Raw genomic sequence first — 22339 nt, 5'->3', positions numbered from 1 at the left:
TCATTCTCACATTGAACTTTACTTAACCTTCCCTAGTCTCATTAAAGGAGGACACATTGTTGTAGGTTCTACCCCAAGAAATCTAATCTCAATACTGATAGTAAGTCAATAACATTTCGTTTTTAACATTTAGGTCATCTTTTTAGCTTTTTGGAAGGGAATCTGATGGAGAGGCTAACACTTAATATTCTTTAATGTTATAAAGTTAAATTGTTCGATTCCAGTCTACAAATAGGCCTACGTCTACAAAAGAGGTCACAATTTTATTGCTTCATAATGTCAAAATCGGATTTATATGTTTTTAACTTAGTATGGAACGGCATAATTTTAACCATTAGAGTCAACATTTTTTTGAAAATATATTGGATTAAAATGAATACCGGGCATACAAATTTAGCTATGGGACAGAAACCATACATAATGTTGATGGGAACATTGGGTCTCATGCGACATAAAAGAAGACCTTTTTTTCGGAACTTTGGGAAAATGCCCCCGTCGTCGCCACCCCCCTAATTTCCCCTTACTATCAGATATTTCGACACCACAATATGGTGTGCGCGTGTTCTTTTATTGATTTACATGGAGTGATGCCGTGAAGATAACATTGGAGTTCTTCCTATTTTTAGCTCTACCTCATTAAACCAAGAGGTCAATCTGCGTACATTAATAAAATGCTTCCATGCTTTGAATTAAAATGAAGCAGGTTTATATCAACCCTAAACTTGTAAACATCCGCCCTCGATTTCCGGCATAAACAAGTGTCTCTGACGTAAGTTCAGCCACCAATTTAATAACTGAGAGGTCAGCCATGTTTTATTGTACCCAATACATCGAATGCTTCATGTCAACCCAAACGGGAGACTACCTATTGACCCCGCGACCCCTGCACGGGATGTGACGTCAGTAAGGGGCTTTCGTGGCCGCAGTGGTTCTATTTTTAGTACCTCGTTAGGGTCGCTCGTGTCTCGTCGGATTTTTTTTTTTAAGTTTGTCTATTCTACTTTCTCTTTGGTGTACTCTCGCGATTTCAAGGTCTTCGGGATTCTAAAAATAGAGGCGTTTTGTCCGCTGGGAAAGAAGAGGAAACGTAACTTTTTCATTTGTTGTATAGATAGTTCTTTCTTCTCATGTAAGTTCTATGAATCCAAACTGGGTTACGATATGATTTAGTTATACAATTATGTTCCCGTCTTGGTATGATATGAAACAAAATTGTGAATAGTATCTTTATTGATTAAGATAATACCTTTCCTTCGTTATACTAAAGGTATAGTCTTAATCAATTATTCATGCCCTAAAAGAAAGATCCCACATTAAAACAACGAATTGAAATCATAGTCAAGAATTGTTTTTTTCAGAAGTACATAATTTGGTGTGCATTTTTAATTGATTTACCCGTCTTCGCTAAATTGGCAAGAGCTTATTCGCCTTCTTGGTCGTGTATATTATACAAAGATAAAGTTCGTTTTGCTCTAATAGGGCTGAAAATCAAATTAACTAGAAAATAGCAGAGCATGTTGAAATGTGCTCGGCGACAGCCAGAGCAGAGCGCCAATGTCAATGGCTGTCCAGATTTAGCCGTCGGACACAACTATATGTTGGCGATTTAGATCGATTTGATATACATCAATAAGGAAAACACAACTTTAAAAAATCCATAAAATTGACCAACATGATTGTGCATTAACTCAACGTGAAAAATAAATTAATATGATGATGATGCAAACTAAAAGTAAAAGTAATAATCAGGGGCGAATCATGACTGTCGTTTTGAGGAGAAAATGATGTTGCATTTATAACCACATTTATTTTACAATTAGATGTCGTTCTCTAATGAAGAAAATGCGCTTCTAAAATCTGCCATCACTGATTAAACGCGAATCCATGGATTAAGGGAAAGGGATTAAAATGGATTTAGAGTCACGTGACGATTGCCAATTGGGTCGCGACGGACTTTCACCAGACGGTTTGGCGGGAAACAAATATTTTTATCGAGCAATTATTTTCGCTGTCATTATTATTGAAAGAGTATTGGTATGTGTTTTCGCTGTCCCAAATAAGTTAGTTTATAGCCATATAATATTAATAATAATGATGGTACAGTGCATATTGTTAGAGTGAAATAAGTAAATAAAAAAAATTATACCTGGAATTCGTATTTTAACTCAGGAAATATGGGACAAAATATAGGGCAGAATGATCTTTCATTTGCTTTGTTCCTATAACGGAACTTTAATGTCAGTCAATTTTCTTTGACAGTCGTGTTTGGAAAAATGGTGGATTACCTTAAGCACGATGGTTGAACAAAGAGAGAGGTTAATGTAATAATATACCCATTTTCTAATGTGTTTCCAAAATATTTATCTGTTCCTATAAGGAGTCATGCCACAGCTACAGATCTAATAAGAATATTGGTTTCTTTCAATATGTTTATTTCATCAGCATTGCTTTGGGACTCTGGACAGTGGACATAACTCACCAAGAAAAGAATACACAGCACCCTCCCCTCCTCTCAATAAAATACATTCTTCCATTTTCTTTAAACTTGCGGGGCGACTCACCCAGGACTACCATCCCGGACAACTCCCCCCCCCCCCCGGGACAATTATTATCTCTCAGAAAAATTACTCTTTACTTAGAAATTACCTCCATATCAAACCAACCTCGGACAACTTAGATTGCAATGAGAGAATATAGCGGTAGTGTTCCGGGGATAACTGTCCGGGCAGTTTTGCAATATGGTGCATTATTCCGAGGGTATTGTCCGGGGTTGCAGAGGCAGTTGTCCTATGGAATAATTTGTCGGGTGTTCCTATCTGAGAGGATGTTGTCTTAAGTACTTGTATAGCGCATATCACATTATACAACGTCTCTATGCGCTTCCAAAGAGCTTTGGAAATTATTACCCTAACTTTAGCTTCGGCAGCCTTATTAGCGCACATGCACAGTGCATTTCAAGGAATAATCCTACCAGGTCCCATTTACCTCACCTGGGTCGAGTGTGGCGAATGAAGATCAATGTCTTGCCTATAGTGCCGCGGCGGGACTCGAACCGCGGACCTTTTGACATATCCACTCGGCCACCACAGCTCTAGTAAATGTCCTATACAAATATTTTTTTCCGGGAGTAGTTGTCCGGGGTGATCGCCCTGGGGTTAGTTGCCCTTGTTTCACAAATCCAAACATCATCAACTACCAGTCCATACCAGTCCATACTTGCAGGTGAATATTCCACTATGATAAATGCCTAGGGACCACGTGTACTATGTCAATTATCGGCCGCAGCTAATGGTTAGCGCACGTCGATCATTAAAAAGAACTTAATGAAATTAAAGCTTATATTTCAACTCTGCACGTTTTTCTGTTATTTCGAAGGTCGACAAACTATGAAATCTATCAGCGAAATGACAAATGTCACCCTGGCTACAGCGTACTCCATGTCATTAACTCGGCCAGACGTCGATTCAATGAATAAGGGTTTAATTAATGGTATGAAAATCGGAGATGGGGTTTTAATTTGTGCACCCTAACTGGCCAATGGGTAAACCTTTGGGGTGTGTTAAGTGGTAGGGTTTGGAAGTCTCAAAGATCAATCTTTCAACGCCTCAGAGACCAATGCCGGTAAACATAATTATTCCCGTATTGAGAGAAAGTTTGTTTTTAATGTACATTTTAATAGCAATAACAAATACGGAAAAATAAGTTTAATAGACTTATTACTGAATGATAGGGTTAAAAAAAAGGGGGATGTTAAGTGTCTGGAGAGAAAAAGAGGAGAAGAAGAAGAAGAAGAAGAAGAGAGAGAGAGAGAGAGAGAGAGAAAGAGAGCGAGAGCGGGGTTAAATTTGATAGCGAGAAAATGAAGAATATTTGATAATAAAGAACGAATTTAATGAACACTTGTAGTAATTTCTGATCAATCAAATGGATGGGTCACACCCCTTCAAAGTAATAATGACAATAATTGTGTATCAAAGAAAGAAAAAGTAAAGAAACACGGGTTCTCAAGTGTCGGCAGGAAGAACTTCTTGATATCCAGCTGCTGCCCTCTACCTTCAATCTGGTTTTAATAATGCAATTTTCACGCTGTTTGATTGCAGCCTATCTGTAATAATGATATTATATACTACAAACAATAATTATTGTTATTCATTCGTTTTACAATTTCGATAAACTCAAAGCTTTTAACAGTTTATGTTTAAGATCCTATTTGAAAAAGAGATTTATTATTTAGAGGTGAAAATCGTTTAATGATTTGTTTTAACTTTCATGGAAGCAAAGGGTTCCAAAAAGCTAAAGGGAGCAAAATAATCTTGGTCGTGACAACAGTTTGGATTTTCTTTAAAAATATTTACGAGTTTTAGCTGGTTATTCTTAAAGGGAACGGAAAAAATGTTATCAGCAATCAGCAATAAAATGAAATCTATTCTCATCTCCCTGGTAAAACTAAAATTGAGACAAATTACTGCTTTGACAAAATATATCAAATTGTACTCAAGCCTATATGTACATCAAACTAAAAAAACATCAACATTCTAAATCATATTTCTGTAACCTTGTTCACATGGTGTACATTGATTTCTTCTTTCATTTTTTGTTTGTATCCAGTGTCATAGAATGTTACAATAAAACACTAAAGTCCCTTGTCTAATGTAGCAGACACGCTGTACTCCGCTTTGCTCTTTATGTATTTTCATAGGAACTAAATCCGTGTACCACTATAAAACGCTAAATAAGGGGGAAATGTAGGGGGTGATGAAAACATAAACGACCCCCGAATAATCTGGGTAATATAGTAAAGTTTTAAGATATTAGGACACATTGGGTAAAGTAATAAAGTAATCGGGATTCAGAATGAGAAACCCTTAATTGCAAAAACTTATGTTGTCCAAGGGACGTGTTGTTACACGTTCTATAAATAGTCGGAAAAAGAAGGAAAAACATGGAAGGCAGATGGGAAAATGGAGAGAAGGGGGAGGGAATGTGGAGGTGGGATTACTATCAATGTTTCATAATACCTGGGAACATTCTCGTTTTTACTTCCCTGTACCTTTCTTTTTTTTTCTTGAAGAGTTTTCTACCATGGACCTATCAGGTTGGTGTCGGTAGGGTCATGCAAGGGTGTAAGCTCACGCGACTCCAACCAATAAGCGCGCTGGAGCTGTACCAAACAGCTGAGCAGCGCCAACTCGGTTGCGAGTTGGAGAAAAGTCCCGCACTCGACCGACGTTACCGCCTCGCTGATTGGCCCAAAGCGCCCGAGTCTTGGACGAGTTGATTGACACAGCAGCTGATCGGGCACGCGTACGTCGTGAGCTCCGCCCCCTCAGCCCGCTGATACTACGACTCCTACCAGCAGCTGAATGGGACGGTATCGGGGGGATTAGCAGGCAAGCGACTGATATAAAACTCTGGTCGAGGTTGTGCGTAACAGGTAGAAGTCAAACCGAAGTCAAACTGAAGCGTGCGCGGCTCTGAAGCAACAAGTTGTCGTCTGCCAAAACGACTCGCGCGAACAGCACGCGACTAAATACCCCACGACATTCCGAAACAACACATTCCAGTGTACTGTACTGTAATCTGACGAGGAGAGCCGAGTTGGCAAAAATCCACCTTATCTAGTGGAACGATACAAGACTTCGTGATACATGAATGGTGAATACACCTCAACATCCATAGCATCGGAGGACTTGGAACTAACGTATCTTTCAGAACTGAGTTATTCGGGGCAAATGGTCCTGATTTCAGTTAACATTTAAAACACATCTTCAAGGTTATATAACTGGTATCATTATACACCGCACTCGGATTTCGCTGCCTCAGTGTTAGGACCAGAAACCACTTGTTGATACCAACGACTGGAAGAACTTCAGGAAACAAATCCTTGACGAGGACGCGGATGATAGTGTACATTAATTTTGCCTTACCGTAAAAGTAGAGGCAAGTCTCATCTCGTTTTGAATTAGAAGATGCTTCACGTGTTGGGAGTCGAATCTGTGAACAATCTGTGTATTACGGAACGAATCGCTTGAGGAATAACTTCATAAGACCAACGACGCGAGGATCATATTCTCACCTTTATACAGATGATAATGGTATGTACAATTTCATCTTCTGTAATTGAACAGTCTTAATTTTCTTGACAACTTTTTCATACACTTTCTAGCACAAGTAGAGATTTAATCCACATTTAACAAATACTGCAGCTGTAATAAACAGCTGAGGTGAGGGCACAACACGAGCTAACCTGCATCACGGTTATTTTCTCGATTAGTTTTCATGTTCTCTCTCTCCCATGTATAGTGCGATAGTTGTATTCTTAAACTGGATGTAGTTTGTAGTGTGGGTAAACAGTAAGTGATAGTTTTTTTGCCTTTTTTGTTCCAAGTTGGAATGTGTGGTGATGCAGTAAAATTATCATTGGAGTCAATTAAAATCATGCAGTGTATAATAATTATTTCGTCAACACTGTGGATTGATTTACTGAATTATTTGAAAAACTGAGTTACTCCCGAAATGGAATACAATTTGGAAACACTATCAGACACCTGCTTCTGTATGTAACAATTATTGTGACCACCATGACCCTAATAGTATTATATAACTCAACTTTGATGTACAGTAAATAATTGAATAAATTACCATACACTTGATACACTGCTGGAGTATTGCCTAAAAATTTGAAATACTCTCAACACACTTCCCCGGAATGTCGAGAGTCTTATTTCTATCATTAAACTGCCGGTTTAATGAATGCGATTCGCCTCCTATTGATTGTATTACATCGTTATTTAAAATTTCAATAGGTTGAAATATGGAGGGGATTTATAAGTTGCTAAGGGTTTTCTGTCTGGTGTATTAAGATGATGTAATGATGTAGTCTGTAAACTAAAATACTATTCAGTTGTAGCTATGGTGAGGTATCACCTGCATGCAGAATTCAAGCGCATTGTCGTGATGCCTACGCCATGTACAAGGAGGCCATGAAGGCCACCTGTGGGGACATTATACATAAAAATGTCTTCTTCAAACATGAACCTCTTCCAATATCAACAGAGTACATGGTAAAGAAGTAAAGGATCATAAGGGGGTCATGTTGCCCCCTTCCTGGTTATGCAAGAGTGCACCATACAATGTGTTGTCTATATCACTTGTGTGATGTTTTCTGCAACATCCATCTTGCATTGTATTGAAGGTTTCCTTTTTTCTGAGCAGTCAGTACCTTGCGTTTATACGGGGAATAATCTCCTTAAATTAAGATGGGTGCCGGTATTGCCTCTCACCCCCTCCCTCACTCCACATTCTCCTTGGAAACCCTAAACACGTTGTACGACAGAGAAACAGGTGGTTAAGAGTGCCTCCTTCCGATGATGCTGTCTGAAGTGATATGGCATTGAACCTGATGAATCTTCAAGCAGATGCCGCTAATTCTGTTGTTTGTGGTCTCTTGACCTCTTAATAATAACGCTACAAATTGAATCCGTCAATGAGACGAGAGAGGTAGTTGAATGCCCCCTCAATCAAGGAGGCAAAGATGCTGAAGTCCTTTCTTTTAATTTGGGTAACCTTCTTGAAGTTGTCTGGGGCTAAAGAGGTGAAGATGTTTCTGGTGGAGTTGAAGTTTCAGTGAAGGTCGGTTTCTTGAAGGACACATACAGACTTCGACTTACTTGGTGAGGGCAGGACTGGGTTCAAGAACCTAACGTCTTGGATGGTATAGAGACTGACAGGTGGTAGAACAATCGGTTGCCTTCTCGGGCACAACAACGTCATGATGCAGTTGGTAGAGCACAGGATACAGACTTGGAACAGGTGACTTTATGAGATAGTTCAATGTGATCATTGTGAAATGGCGTAAGTTATATCAATCCATTACGAATATTCTTAGTTACATAAATAGTATGGCTGTATTAAATCATGGTCAAAAAACAGTCAACCTATTTGGCAACTAAATTTATATTTCCATGTTCCTGATCGGCTAGACATTTATAAGTCATCTTTGTAGAACAATGCAATATTTCCTTTTTATAAGATCTGTCTCTCTTTCTCTCTCTCTCTCTCTCTCTCTCCCTTTTTTCTTTTTCTTAACATTTTTTTTCTTCATCGTTTTCTTTGCGCAATTCCCGACACAGGAAGAGATCGACAAGTGTTTAGTGACCCCTGGCTCCTTTTCACAGATTTAATGGCCATTACAACATCCCTAAGTCATTATCATACTCAAACATAGGTAGAACAAAACAATTACAAATATGAGTAAAAATAACTTGCACAATCGTATGTAATCTAGGCAAATATTATTACTTCAAGTTCAGTAGAGTGGAAACACGTCGAACAGGCCATACCTGAAGACATGTCAGTCATAATAATTTCAACATGCAGGGGTACTGTTACGATGACAAGTCTTTGATTTCAACATGCGTGTTCGACGAAAATAATAAAAACATCGTTGGTGTCATCGTTATAGTGATGTGCATTGTTATAAGAAATAGGACTCCAGTTGCATGGACCAGACTATTTGATGATCTTTGAAGCATAAATTTGCAATTCTTTACTTGCTCCGATGAAAGTGGAAAGGTCTCGTCAACCGAGGAATGGTAGTGCTGTAACTGTTGTGCTTCATACCCGTTCCTCTTTGCTGTTGCCATGGTTATGCAAGTCATGATCACCGGATTTGACCTTTGACTTCACATGATATCACTCCATCTTTCTCAGGAAAGTCGTAATTACATCTCTTCTTTGAAAACTCTGATCAAATGCAGAAAAAGACAACATAAAACTGTCAGCTTCACCGGAGATGGTATGAATTATTGGTAGCGTCAAATTCAACACTTCAAAGAGAATTCAACATTCATGATAAATGTCCTTGTTTTAGCCCAGTCCAATGCAGGTGAAAAAATAGAACTTGTGATTAATATGTTACATCTTATAATATATGCTAATATCTTACATCTTATAATATATGTTAATATCATCAAATCATAATTATAAAGGCCTAAGCAATACATGAATATTTAGGTTGAAATTATGGTAGCGTAAGTTGGAAGTAGCATTACGTCTGCGCTTAAAATATACAGAGGAATATCAGAGTGTCTTGCATCAATCTAGATCCTCTCATGTCTCAGTTTGTCTGGAAGGAATCCGAAATGACATATATTGCCTGCTGGTAAACATTCGATGTCTACGCTGGAGTTTCTAAAAATGACTTGATTCTTTTCACTTCATAGCATCATGTGTCTTACACTGTAATTACATAATGATGTTGATACCACAATGATGTGCTGTTCACGACAGGTTTTTTTTTCTTCAAATGTATTTTTATCTGTAATTCTATAAGTGCAGCAAGTCCCGTCACTCCTTTCGATCCACTGAATGTTTTTCTAAGAATCAGTTATGTAAACCGATTTTATCTTTATCACTGATACTGGTGACTCCATCACATTTAGGAAAACATTTCTGTCCGTCTGTCCTATTTGAAAATGTGATTTACTGCCTGGTAGAACATTTTTCCTAGATCTGTTTGATTTCTCAAGTGGGGTTGACTACCGTGATAATCGAAGGAGACACGCCGACTCCAGCCGGCTGGACCTTCCCCACGGGAGCGCTGAATCAAAAGCTGTTTTTTTTTTTAAAGAAGTAGAGAACCCTTGCATAGTTCCTGTTCTGTGATTTCTTGTTCATGAATCAATTATCACTTCAGTTGCAGTTTCATTCTTACTTTTGATTAGTAATTAATTATCATTATATTAATTGGGATACTTTGACTTGATTTTCTCGTAAATAATGTTTTACTTCAAATTTCTAATACAATAGTCCTTCTCTCCTCTAAACTCTACCAATGATTTCTAAATGATAAAGCATTATTTGAATAATACATCACTTTATCACACTGAAGTAGATATCTGAAGTACATTATTTTGTTCAGAATGTCTGATTTTGATACAAATTTTGGCAAGCTTTTTGTTGTTGCGATTTCTAATTTTTTCTCTTTATGTATGATAATAGTGATTGGTGATAAAGCATTTTGAAAGAGTATAAAGAGTTTTCAAAGCTCCCTGATATAGCATTCATTATAAGAAATCTTTTCTCAATAATGTGAAACATCAGTATTTCATCATTTGTGGCAGAGCTTACATATAAAATCGGCATAACTGGTAAAACAGGTGATGACATTTAAATGGCCCTTTGTAGGGGAACAGTGGTCACTAGTGGCCTTACAATCGCAATAAAACGGTTGAAATGTTACAATTATCATCGTGAAATTCTTCCAGAGCGCGTGCTGGTTCCAATTCGATTATTCGTCTCTCGTGGTTTAAGATGTAGTAAATCAGTACATGATGAAGATCGTTACAGGGAATGCTGGAAGGGTGTACATCTGCGCCCAGGCCCCTCTCCATAATGACCGGCATGCGATGACAATCAAAAGGGATTAAATGAAATAGGTAGGCAGATAATCGTGCCGCCTTTGAATGGACATAACTTTTACGACTGATGGGATACCTTGTAATGGTTGGTGAATTTGCGAATTATTTTCATTTATGGAACATGGCCTCTGCGCCATGTGGATATAACATCATTTTCAAAGAATTTCCAAGATTTTGTCAGAACTGTATTGAGCATTGTCACAATGCACAAATAGATATAATATGGGATCTTCTGATATTAGAAGCCTCGATGTGGAGCACAGGGATTGGTAAAAAAAAATGAATTACTTGGCAAAAACATGAAAATAATTGCTTTGTTACTTCCATTTGTATTGTTATAGCAAGTTGTCAAGAATGCGATACACATAGGGTGATCATCAACACAAAACAGCTATGTATAGACAATGGCAATTAAACTAATTCCCTCTAATTAGATTAATTAAACGCGACAATTGCTTCATGTTAATGCATTGTAGGCCCGTCTGATTACTGTACGGTTATTAACAATGTCTCTCCCGCTTTCATTTTTGGCGCGGAAATTGTCGCAAGTTTTCGGAAGAGGCCTTGATTAGGGGGACTAATCTCATAGCCGACCGTTTGTCTTTGGTGGGTAATGACTTAATGAAGAATGAAGGTGACAATTGTTCGCCCTCAACTCAACAAATTTGTCGCGCCAAAAATGAAGTGAGGGAGACCATTATTGCACGCGTTGTCTCACTGAAACAATCGAAATTCCAGATAGCCATTGAAATTGGACGACCCTTCTGTAAATTTTGTTTTTATAATGTTTTGTTCATTATGAAGTGTAATGAAAAAACGAAAACCTCCGGAATCATTCCCCTTTGAAAATCAACTTAAGTTGAAAAGGTAATCCACCCCACATGTTGAACTAAATAAATTTAAAAAAATATAGGCCTATATATATATTTTTTTTTCAAATCAAATTTTTGTTCTACTGTGTATACGTGAACTATTCGATTCCATCTGTAAAAAAGGAAAGCACTGAGTTTGGATGATTTGCAGGATATGGGATGGGCTATTCTGTATCAATATAAAGCTATTATATTCCCTGACATGTTCATTCAAGTGTACATGCTGTATTCATTGCATCCTATCCTCTGTCGCGAGTTAAATGAACGAAACTTCCAGGATCGCAGTCAAGACGGATACGTAGGTTCTAGCATGGACCTATATACGTCCATGGATCTCTAGCATGAGAGAAAATGTAAATAATCGTGTATTGCACACATAATTATATATCCCTACTTCCAACTAGAATTCAATGATTAGTCAATAGTGCTTATAGTATATTTTGTGTATTTGACCTATTATTTTACCGTTTTCACTATAAATACTATGAAGTATTACATTCTGCATCATTGCAATTCATCCAAATTTCATGCCATTTTAAGTGCAGCATATTTAGATACAAGAGAAATTTAATCAATTTATTACATATGAATAGGCCTATGATTATATACATTTTTGTCCTTGTGTGTGTGTGTGGGGGGGGGGGTTCATAACAATCCATCATTAATGTATATATGCATTCTAAAAATTATATATATTTGTTCACAATAATAATGATGATAATTCTTATTTATCAGCATTGATATTTATTCATCCCGAGTGCCCTGCAATTACTTGGAACCCATTCCATACACCTGGGTCGAGAGGTACAAAAAGTGGGGAAAATACCCTTTTTGAAGGGTGTAAGCACCAAGCAAGGTGCTATAATAATTAGCACGTATACATACATTATTCGCACACGTAGAGGCACGTATATACCAACCAATTATACCGTTATCACTGTCCATGGGTATACCAGGGATAGTATGTACGTGGATTAACCATGTATCTATACATGTTTCTCGTGATTCGAAGGACCTGGTGGTAACACACCAGGCACTACCAGCGAATAGCCAAGGCAAGCTCAAATTTGGGGGAAGGAGGAAATGGACATTGTGCTCCCGGATGCAACGAGTTTCCGCCATAGTGACCCGGCTATGTGGTTTTCAGCCGACCCCATAAACCCCCCCCCCCCTCCATCATCGTCTTTTCTTTTGAGTCAATGGTAATTAGAAAGTGTTAGTTTGAAGCAGTCATGATTGATTGCTATAACACGACTCAGGTTCATGTTTATGTTGGTTGAAATAGAAACGAAATTGTCATTAAATGATCGTTATCAGAGACGTGTGTGAAACCGTTTCCATGCTGACAAAATCACATATTAGAAAAAGAGTAAAACTGTGATAAACTTGAATTTTGTTTAAACAATTCAAAGTCAATATTTTTACCACAGTTGGAATCGATAAAACATGAATTATTTAGGCCCTCAGATAGTTTCAATATCTATCGACTGGACGTAGTTTATAGTTTGCTTGACGAGAGTATATGGATTTTAGAATATGGTGGCATCAGTTAGTAGAGAGTTTGGCTTTTGAAAATGAACATTGAGGAAATTCTATTCTAGCATTTTAATTAAAACGAGGCAAGATACACATAATTTGGAGGACGGACAGTACCTCGAATAATGTTCCGTGAGAAAAAAGAAGAATAGAAAATAGTGAACTTGCCAAATGTGCAATTCTTACTTATTTTGATCCATTTTAATTCAAAGAAAATAAACAGTATAGCTGGTGGGATTTGTAGCGGGATTGCCAGGGATGAGACGCGCTGCCGACGCATTGATCTCCGTTTAGTCCATGGTTGTAGCAATGGTGTCCGAACGACACACCTGAATGGAAAATTTGATGATAGCAGGGATGGTTTTGAGCATTAATACCCCTTATTCTGATAAAGATATTTGACTGCGTGTTTGTGTCTGTGTGTCTGCTAGGGGAGGGGGGGGGGGGGGTGTAGTACCGCTTCTCATTTTTGCTTTAAATTTTGTTGCCCACTATTTGATTTTAAATTTGGTACGATCATGCATAGACTACATGGAACGAGCTCTGATCTTTACCCAGAACCATGATGCCAAACACTCAAGATATCACCATAAATGATTTCGGAATATCAGCTTCCAATTATGATTTATCAGCACAATCAACCGTTACCAGCAAACCGCAAACAAGGTGTTACTGAGGTAATCGAGTAAAACTAATTCGGACCCAGACTCTTTGATCAGGTTGTTTTTGAGGAGAACATCCCTGCCGCCAGCTGGCCTGATAATCCCTTATCCGCTAGAGTCCGTCTGATATCCACCAAGATTCGGGAGCGGATAAGCTCTTGCATCGAAGCGAAAATGGACCCTTCGTGAATACGGTCCTTTGCGACTTGTTAGCTGGAAAAATAGAAAAAGGGGAAAATGCATGTAGAGTATTGAGGGATATTCATTATTCAGCATTTGGAATCATTACAAACTGTCGAGGACAGATATTTGTGAAGCTTTTTGATGGAGATGGTAAACAAGGTTACCTTGATTTAACAGAAGTGTTGTTTGGATGGGTTAAGAGGGATATGAATTTGTTACGCTCGGCTCGACAAAGACATAACATGTTTCATGATCCAGGGTTGGATTGATCCAGTAGACGCTCTAAATAGGGTGTGTTGGTTTTCTTTTCAAATACATACAGTCATGTTGAACAAGAATCATAATTGTGGACATGTCATTTTTTTTTAAATTATTTTAAAAAAAACCTCTTGGGTAATTTCAGTGACATTCCTCTTAGCAAGCTCTGCATGTGGAAAATATAAGAGGGTATTGTATTGTATTGGTAATACTCATGTTAAGTTGGTTTATTGGTTTACCTGACTGCTAAGAAAGCATATGCTTGTTAATAAGTAACCAAGGGACCGACATCTCTCGGGCACAAAGCGCATCAAAGTAGTTTCGAACCCGGGACCTCCCGGTTACGAGACCACCGCTCTACCACTGCGCCATCGCGCACCACTATTGGTCGTTGGTCTAATCATGTAGGTCCATGGTCTTATGGTCGTTGGTGGTTGGTGTTTATTGATAGGGGATGTGCATAGTTGTTGTATTTCACGATAAGCTCTTCTACAAATGTTTTTCAGCGTGGTTAGAATAATATCCTTTGTACATTTGTACTTTCACGTTCAAATAAAACTACATTGTTGGTCAATGTACTGATGCCTAACAGCTGATTTTTGATCGATTCTGTGAGGTTCGGAAACGACCAAGTCAATGAACTCCTATACGTTTTCAAAGAAAACGACGGAATAGTGTCTGTGAAAACTTGCTTGTTTTGAAAGTCAATACGTTGATTCAGTTTGATAGAAAGTATAGGTCTACTACAAGCTGGGGCGGGCACGCGATTGTGTTTGTTTTCCTGTTAACATCGCATGCTATCATGGTCTGCTTTAATGATCTAATCTAATGTGACTGTCGTGGTAACACAAGTTGATACCATGTCCAAGAGCTTCGAATCCATGTAGGGGACCGGAGTTGGGGTGAGGGTGCTGGAGGGGATGAAGGGGCATCTGAAAAGTGCACTTCATGGGATAAATACACAATAACTGTGTGTGTGTGTGTGGGGGGGGGGGGTGGGGTCATTAATGTGAAGAAGGCATTTTTTGTCCAAAATAGATTCTCCCAAAAGCGTTACTCAGACACTTGGAGTTGAATCTCTTTAGAATACAATCGCTTTCATTTGTATAAGTGTTCGTTTCTGAAAAAGCAGGGTTTTCCAATTTTTTGCGAATTCTCAGTATGAATCGTTAAATGGCATTTATGTCCGCCTCCTTGTGGCATATTCCATTTGTCTTTAAGAAAGCACATTATGCCATAGTTTGTACAAGTGTCGTTGTTTTTTTCTTCTGTCGTCTGGTTATTATTCTCGGGTAATAGCAAGACTTGAGAATCATTGTGGTGTAGGGTTATTATTACAGAGTTTCATGTCGGTTTGTAAACTATATTTTGAAGCAGTATTGTCTCATCTTTGTCTTTTTGAGAAGGAAAGTCTTTGCACATAAACGTATAGCTAGTTTATGAAATACTGATTAACAATAAGATAATTTCGTTAAAAAAAAAAAAAAAAGATTTTAAATGTTTCCTATATAGGCACTGAAGAAAAATTGTTTTCATAATTGTTAAAATTTGAGGTCAGAAACAAGCAGGACCAAATGGTTCGGGTCATATTTAAAGTTTGATCTGGTAACACCACTAATTATTTCTTTTCTTTCTTTCTTTTTGCTCCTCCTTACAGATGTCATAACCCTTCATCGGTTCTCAGTCGTCATCATCGCCAACGACCGGAACAATCGGACCAATCGCACTTCTCCTGACCCGTGACGTCATACCCGTTATCACAATGATTGACATGGCAGCCCCGCCCACCCAGCTTCACACCAGTCACTTCGTTGATATGGCCCCCATGCTGTCGCTTAAACTCGGTCACACCAACTCGGGCTTTTCCGCGATCAGCTCATCGACAGACGTGGATGCTGTAGCGAGATTCAATCCTCTGCCAACCACCAAGGTGCCTAAGCCTCGACCACCTCACATCACCCTCTCTCATCCCGGGAACGTCCCAGCTCGTTTCGATACAACCATGGCCCCGACTCCGAGATGTAACCTAGCCAGCCCTATCGTCCACAGCCCAACGCTACCGGCATCTGATCGAGTCCAAATCAAAATCGACACATCTGATGTCGAGGACTCGCTCTCTCCGACAATCATTGCCGCTCCTCAGATGATGCTAGGCGGTGCCAATCCCGACATGAAGCCAGACATCACCGCAGAGATCGGCTCAACAAATGCCGCTCAGCGAAATCACTTTTCGCCGCAAGTAACATGGACCTTCCCCACTGCGGTGAACCCCGCCTTGGCCAGCCAAGGGCTCTCTGAGCTTCAGCAACAACCTCAGCCCCACCAAGCACCAACCAACCCACATCAGCAGACATTCACCGTACATCCTCGAAGCCAGAAAGTATTTCACCTGCCTCGTCAAGCCATGCACGCACCGGTGCTGGAGCGGGTAGGCTCGGGTAAAGTCGTACGCCGAATCTTCACCAATAGCAGAGAGCGATGGCGGCAGCAGAATGTTAACTCTGCATTTTCCGAGCTTCGCAAGCTTCTACCCTGCCATCCTGTCGACAAGAAATTGAGTAAGAACGAGATCCTTCGCCTCACTATCCGGTATATCAACTTCCTGATGGAGCTCCGTGACGACCAGAGTGACGGCGATGTCGAAGAGCCAGAAGCAGTAGCGGCACCCATGGAGATTTACGAGAACATCGAACCGATGCCGACGATGGTGAAGACCGAACCCGATCCCAACTCACCAATCGAAGTCATGGGGTACCCTCCGATGACATGCGAGCCCGTCCGAAACCGAGCGAGGAGCAGCCGAAGTTCGTCCGAGAGTGGGATCGGCGATTCGGAAAGCATTTGTGGCAGCACGGGAAGCATGTGCGGAAGCGCGAACAGCGTTTATTTTAGCGATGACAACCTCTGTTCCGGTGACACCAGCCCGCCGTGGTACTCATCACCAGCAAGCGATGAGAGCCTTTAAGATACAACCATCTCTTTTGACAGATGAACTTACTAGAACTGAACTTTGTCAGATAATCACACTTGCCTTATGGTTGTTTTGAGATGGTGACGAAAGAAACTGGAAACTTGTAAATTGTGAACATTTATGTATGCATGTTGATTCAGACATTCCTATTCTTCATTCCATATTGTATTAATCTTATTCTGAGGGCGCCGTCGTAGACTTTGAAACAATTGGAGAGACTCGAGTTTTGAAAGATGATAAAAGGAGCTGAAAAATGTAGAAGTTACGATAAAAGTTACGCGCCCTTGCAGTTTTCGACGTAAAGCTGCAAATTATTCTTGTGCGATTGATTGGATATTTTGCTACATCAGCGGACCGTGGGAGGGGGACGTAGCAAACTATTTCCTCTTTGAGACGGGAAACTTCCCGGTGTAATTGACATATTACACCGCCTGGTCTGCTGAGTTAAGGTGACCTGAACAAAAAGGAAGAGGAAAAAGTGATTGAACTCTCTCCCGATTCGCCATAATCCAATCATTTTTCGCCCTCTATCAAGGAGATCATTCCAATCTTCATTCCTTCTTTCTTCTCTCATTCCATTCGTTTTGACGTGATAGAATTCCATCTGGGAATTGCCATTCCAGCGCGCATGCGTAGTAATAACCAGACGGTTACATTCCAAGCTGCCAATCAGCGGCTAGACGTAGTGATGGCAACTATCGAATAATTAAGAAAATTGCATTAAAGCGTGTCACATATTTGTGAAAATGTATAGCGGTAAAGTGTAAGCATCAATTAATGCAAATGTGTTGATATATTTCATGTATAGTCTAATGCTGCCAAGCCGTTCTAAATACGAACGTGTTTTTACATTTCCCTGTTGTTTTAGCCGCAAAGATTATATATTCAGTGCTCTTATGTTCTTTAAAATAAATCAAGATAATGACGATTACAGATGTATTATGTTGACGATGCACTTGATTTATCTTCTGCATTGACTTTACTTTACTTACCTGGTGATAAAATTAACACACAGTCTTTGTTTGATATATTTGCGGCATCAACATCCGGGTAATTAAAATAGAATCCAATTTGTTGTACCACTTTTATCAAAAGATGTCATAATGACTATGAACGTAGAACAGCGGCTTTATTTTAGTATTGTCTCAAATTTGAAACCCCCTTGTTTCGATGGATTCGATAGTTGAATTTGTTTGGAAGTCTATTTCAGAGGTTTATAGAATATTTGTATTCAAATTATTCAAACAAATATTATTCGCTCTGTCCTTTGTGGCATTATTCTTGATTTGGAAATAAGTTATGATTCAAATGATTTATGTTTAAAAAAATCTTTATGTGGCACTTGCAAAATTGATCTGATTACGATATATGTAGTCGGAATATTCCTGGATTTATAAAAATAAATCTTTTTTCTATTCTTTTATGGGTAGTTAAATTCAATACCTCCCATAAAAACATAGAAATCACATTTTCTCTGTGACAAGATTATATTTATATACTTATTGTTATATTCTCATTTCACATAAAAAGTTGTTAGATTGATATGACTGCGTGTAGTCAGCGCTGAATATAAATGCATATTACTATAAGTTGCACAATGTTAAACTGACTTTCTATACAAATATATGAGGCGATCTATTATCTGCCTTTCATTGTAAAACCAACCACTGCGCTTTAGCTGCTGTATTATGGTTTATACCTGTTATAGCGGGATGAAATTATTTGTAACTTCAAAACATTCTATTTTGTATAATCTGAATAATTCCATTAAATCATTGTTACACATTCCTATGTCCAGAAGTCATGGAAATTTGCTGAGAAAATGTATAATAGATAAGATTGATGGGTTATTGAAAAACCTAACATCACTTAACATAATGTGTAATCTTGATCTCTTCACGATAATAATATTTTGAAATAACTTTACTTTGTCTTCTGTCTGTTGGGAACTCACTAAAAGTAATTTTCGCGAACAGTTATTAAAATGATTCTTAAAATCTTCGACAGTGATATACACACCCCCTAAGAAATCTCAAATTTTCTTGTCAAGGTCATTCCATTTCTAATTTGTATGCCTATTTTTTTCGGAGCCAGCACTAAAAACCAAGGTGGACTTACAAACAGGTGGCTTGCCAGAACATCACAGCCGCTAAAGCCAGACAAAAATGGCATAAACAATCCAGCAAAATTGGCTGCTCTGGAGGAGTAAGCAGGTTCAGTGTCTGTACCTTGCCTATTTTAATGTCTGTCATTTTGTTTATTAACGAGTCGAATTTGAAATTGGGGTCAAAATTAAGAATACGAGGTGTTGTACCATATTTTGTACCACTCAACAACAGTCTAGCTATAATTGAAGCTAAAAATCGCATTACGTGGGCCAAATTTCTAAACAGACATAAACATGTTTTGTAACTTGTTACCCAGACTGTTTGAAACTAGAAATTTACAAGTTCAGTCGCACAAATGGCCTACTTTAACAATATTTCTAGTAATGTATTGGGGGAAACGTCTTCCATGTCAATACAGTTTTTAGGAACGGCAATATGACCTATTATGGCATGACATTTAAGCGGATGATTTTAGACATCAATTAGAAGATGTCCATGATGGAAGGTCCTGTTTCACCAATGACGATTGGTGGATCACATTAATTGAGGTAATCATGAATCATTATGTTTCAATAGTGAGTTCCCTTCTCATAACGGTGTTAAAGTTGTATGCATAGTAGCCAGCAGTTACATTCCAAACTATTCATATTTTTCTAATAATTTGACGACTGTTTCTCAAACTGTCTACGAATGCTAAGTTTAACCAAAGAGATACTAATATCTCTTTGGTTTAACACGGGATTTTCAATCATTCCGATATGCTTCTATCATTCTACAAAAATCTAAAAGCATTCCAGTCTCATCAGCTGTAAAAGTGAAAATCAAGTTCTTTTAATCGTTGGGTGGGATGTTGCTGTGTAACGAAATTCACAAAACTTAAACAGTGAGCGGTTCGCTTTTGGAACACTATCATCGTCATAGATCATGTGAATCATTGAGCAAGTAGTGATGTAATTTTATACACGCATGTTCACAAAGTTAAATAGATTGTTCATCCTAGCATTCTTATCATTTGCGGTGGTAAATCATAGAGATATAAAAAGTAGGGGTAATGATGTTCCCCTTTCGGTCCACCACGCCCCCTACATCCCTCTGGTATTGAATCAATGGACTACCCCGAACGCTTGCTCTTTGCTGTTTCAGGGGGTAGTTCTATAATAATTCGTACATCATTAGGAAAAAGGGGGCTCAAAAGGTTTTGATTTACAGACTTTCTATGTTAGAAGGAGGAAAAATATCTGTGATACTCGTAATGTTTCAATACGTACATTTCGATATGTATGCGATATATAAATAATTGAGAAACATATTGATCTGATACATGGGAGAATGGGGGCATACAAATTCATTTCTTGGAATAATAACATTGATTATTCCTTCCAAACGTTATATCAACAGTTCAACTATATTGTTATGTGTATTCAATTATATCTGATTTGTATCTTATTTGCCTTTAGATTGTTTTGCGACTGCTGTATTTGAATCAATTATTAGTTTATAGAAGAGGAAAATTATTCCCTTGTTGATATCCGAGCATTTATTTGAAAGCACAAACCGAAACAAGGTCGTCTAGCCACACTTTACCCGATCTGTCGCGATATTATGTTTATATATAGTTCTACAATTTTATGTTTGTATATTCGTTGTGTTGAAGTTTTATTTTCTATGGTTTGCTGTGACGCGGCTGGTACCGCAATTTTCTTTTCTATTTTGTTTATTTCAGCTACAAGAAGAATTAAATATATTATAAAATTGTCTAGCTGTTTGACACGAAATGAAGGCTGGACGAAAGTTACAAATATTCATTCCTATAACTATTTGCGAAAAGTGTTTATATTATTGTACATTCCTGCTATTATGCTTGCTATTTTGTGTAAAGTAGAAAATATTTTTGCACGTTTTATAATCTATTTAGATAAAAAAAAATGACTAAAGGCAATGACTCGATGAATAGAATATAAGGTCCTTTCACACGGCGAATTTGATATGTAAATCTACCTGCATGTAAAGCTCACGTGTGAAGGGGACCAAACGTGCATGGGAGCAATGCAATTGGCAAGGCAAGTAGATTCAGCGAGCGAAGTTTTCATATCATGTTTTGTAGACTTATGAGAAGATTCCACGTACGTACATTCCTATATTTTCATGTCATAAAAAAGAGAGTGTAAAATATAATAATAAAAAAGATAAATCATTCAAATTGACAGTCTTAGCATTACTGATTCTTTTACAGTAGATAAAATGTTGATGGATGGAGAATGGTCGATGAGAACAAGAGGCTGACGAGTGATAAAATTTAAGAAAGAAAAAAAGCTTAAATAACATATATTAAATAACGATGATAATAATGATTATAACAGAGTTTATCATTATGATGATGATTAATGTTGATAGTGATGATGATGCTGATAATATATTTATATATAATACTGATGGGGAGGATGATTATGATAGAGATGATAATGTTGTTAATGATGACGATGACAGTGTTGGGTTATTGGTAATGATGGAGATGATGATGTTAAGATGCAAACGATGAAGATGGTAATGTTGGTGGTGATGGTTTTGACGATGATGGTGATGATTATGATGACGATGATTATGATGATGATGATGGTTATGACGATGATGATGATGATGATGATGATGATGATGACGATGATGAATCCGGTAATATTGGTGATGATAATAAGGATGGTGATGGTGATGGCCCAAATCTCGACACCTCTGGATGACCGTGAAATGTCCAAATCTCGTCACCACTGGGTGACCGTGAAAGGTCCAAATCTCGTCACCACTATTGGACGAAGCACGGCCCAAATCTCGTCACCCTTGGGTGATGGTTAATTACCCAAATCTCGTCACAACTGAATGATGATGAAAGTCCCATATCTCGTCACCACTGGGTGACGGTGAAAGACCCAAATCTCGTCACAACTAGGGTATAATCAAAAGACCGAGTCTCGTCACCACATTGTGACGGTAAAAGGCCCAAATCTCGTCACCCTTGGGTGATGGCGAAAGATCCAAGATCTCGTCACTACTGACTGATGGTGAAAGGTCCATATCTCGACGCTACTGGGTAACGGTAAAATGCCTATATCTCGTAACCATTGGTTGACATTGAAAGGCCCAAATCTCGTCACCACTAGGGGAGGATCAAAAGACCGAATCTCGTCACCACATGGTGACGGTAAAAGGTCCAATCTCGTCACCACTAGGGAAAGAAGAAAGGCCCATATTTCGACGCGATTGATTAACGTTAAAATGCTAATATCTCGTCACCATTGGTTGACGTTGAAAGGCCCAAATCTGGTCACCACTAGTG

General features: G+C 38.4%; 1 protein-coding gene across 1 annotated transcript; it reads left to right on the top strand.

Annotated features, from left to right (window-relative positions):
- The first annotated feature begins 5413 nt into the window (after positions 1-5413).
- Positions 5414-20051, top strand: LOC115925133. Its single transcript, XM_030988417.1, has 2 exons — positions 5414-6095; positions 15590-20051. The coding sequence occupies exon 2, from the start codon at positions 15695-15697 to the stop codon at positions 16895-16897; it is 1203 nt and encodes a 400-aa protein (XP_030844277.1). The 5' UTR covers positions 5414-6095; positions 15590-15694; the 3' UTR covers positions 16898-20051.
- The last annotated feature ends 2288 nt before the right edge of the window (positions 20052-22339 follow it).

Source organism: Strongylocentrotus purpuratus, unplaced genomic scaffold (genome assembly GCF_000002235.5).
Source record: "Strongylocentrotus purpuratus isolate Spur 01 unplaced genomic scaffold, Spur_5.0 spur5_contig_840, whole genome shotgun sequence".
NCBI classification, from domain to species: domain Eukaryota; kingdom Metazoa; phylum Echinodermata; class Echinoidea; order Camarodonta; family Strongylocentrotidae; genus Strongylocentrotus; species Strongylocentrotus purpuratus.
The sequence above is the reverse complement of the archived record's forward strand: the minus strand, read 5'-3'. Positions and strand labels throughout refer to the sequence as shown.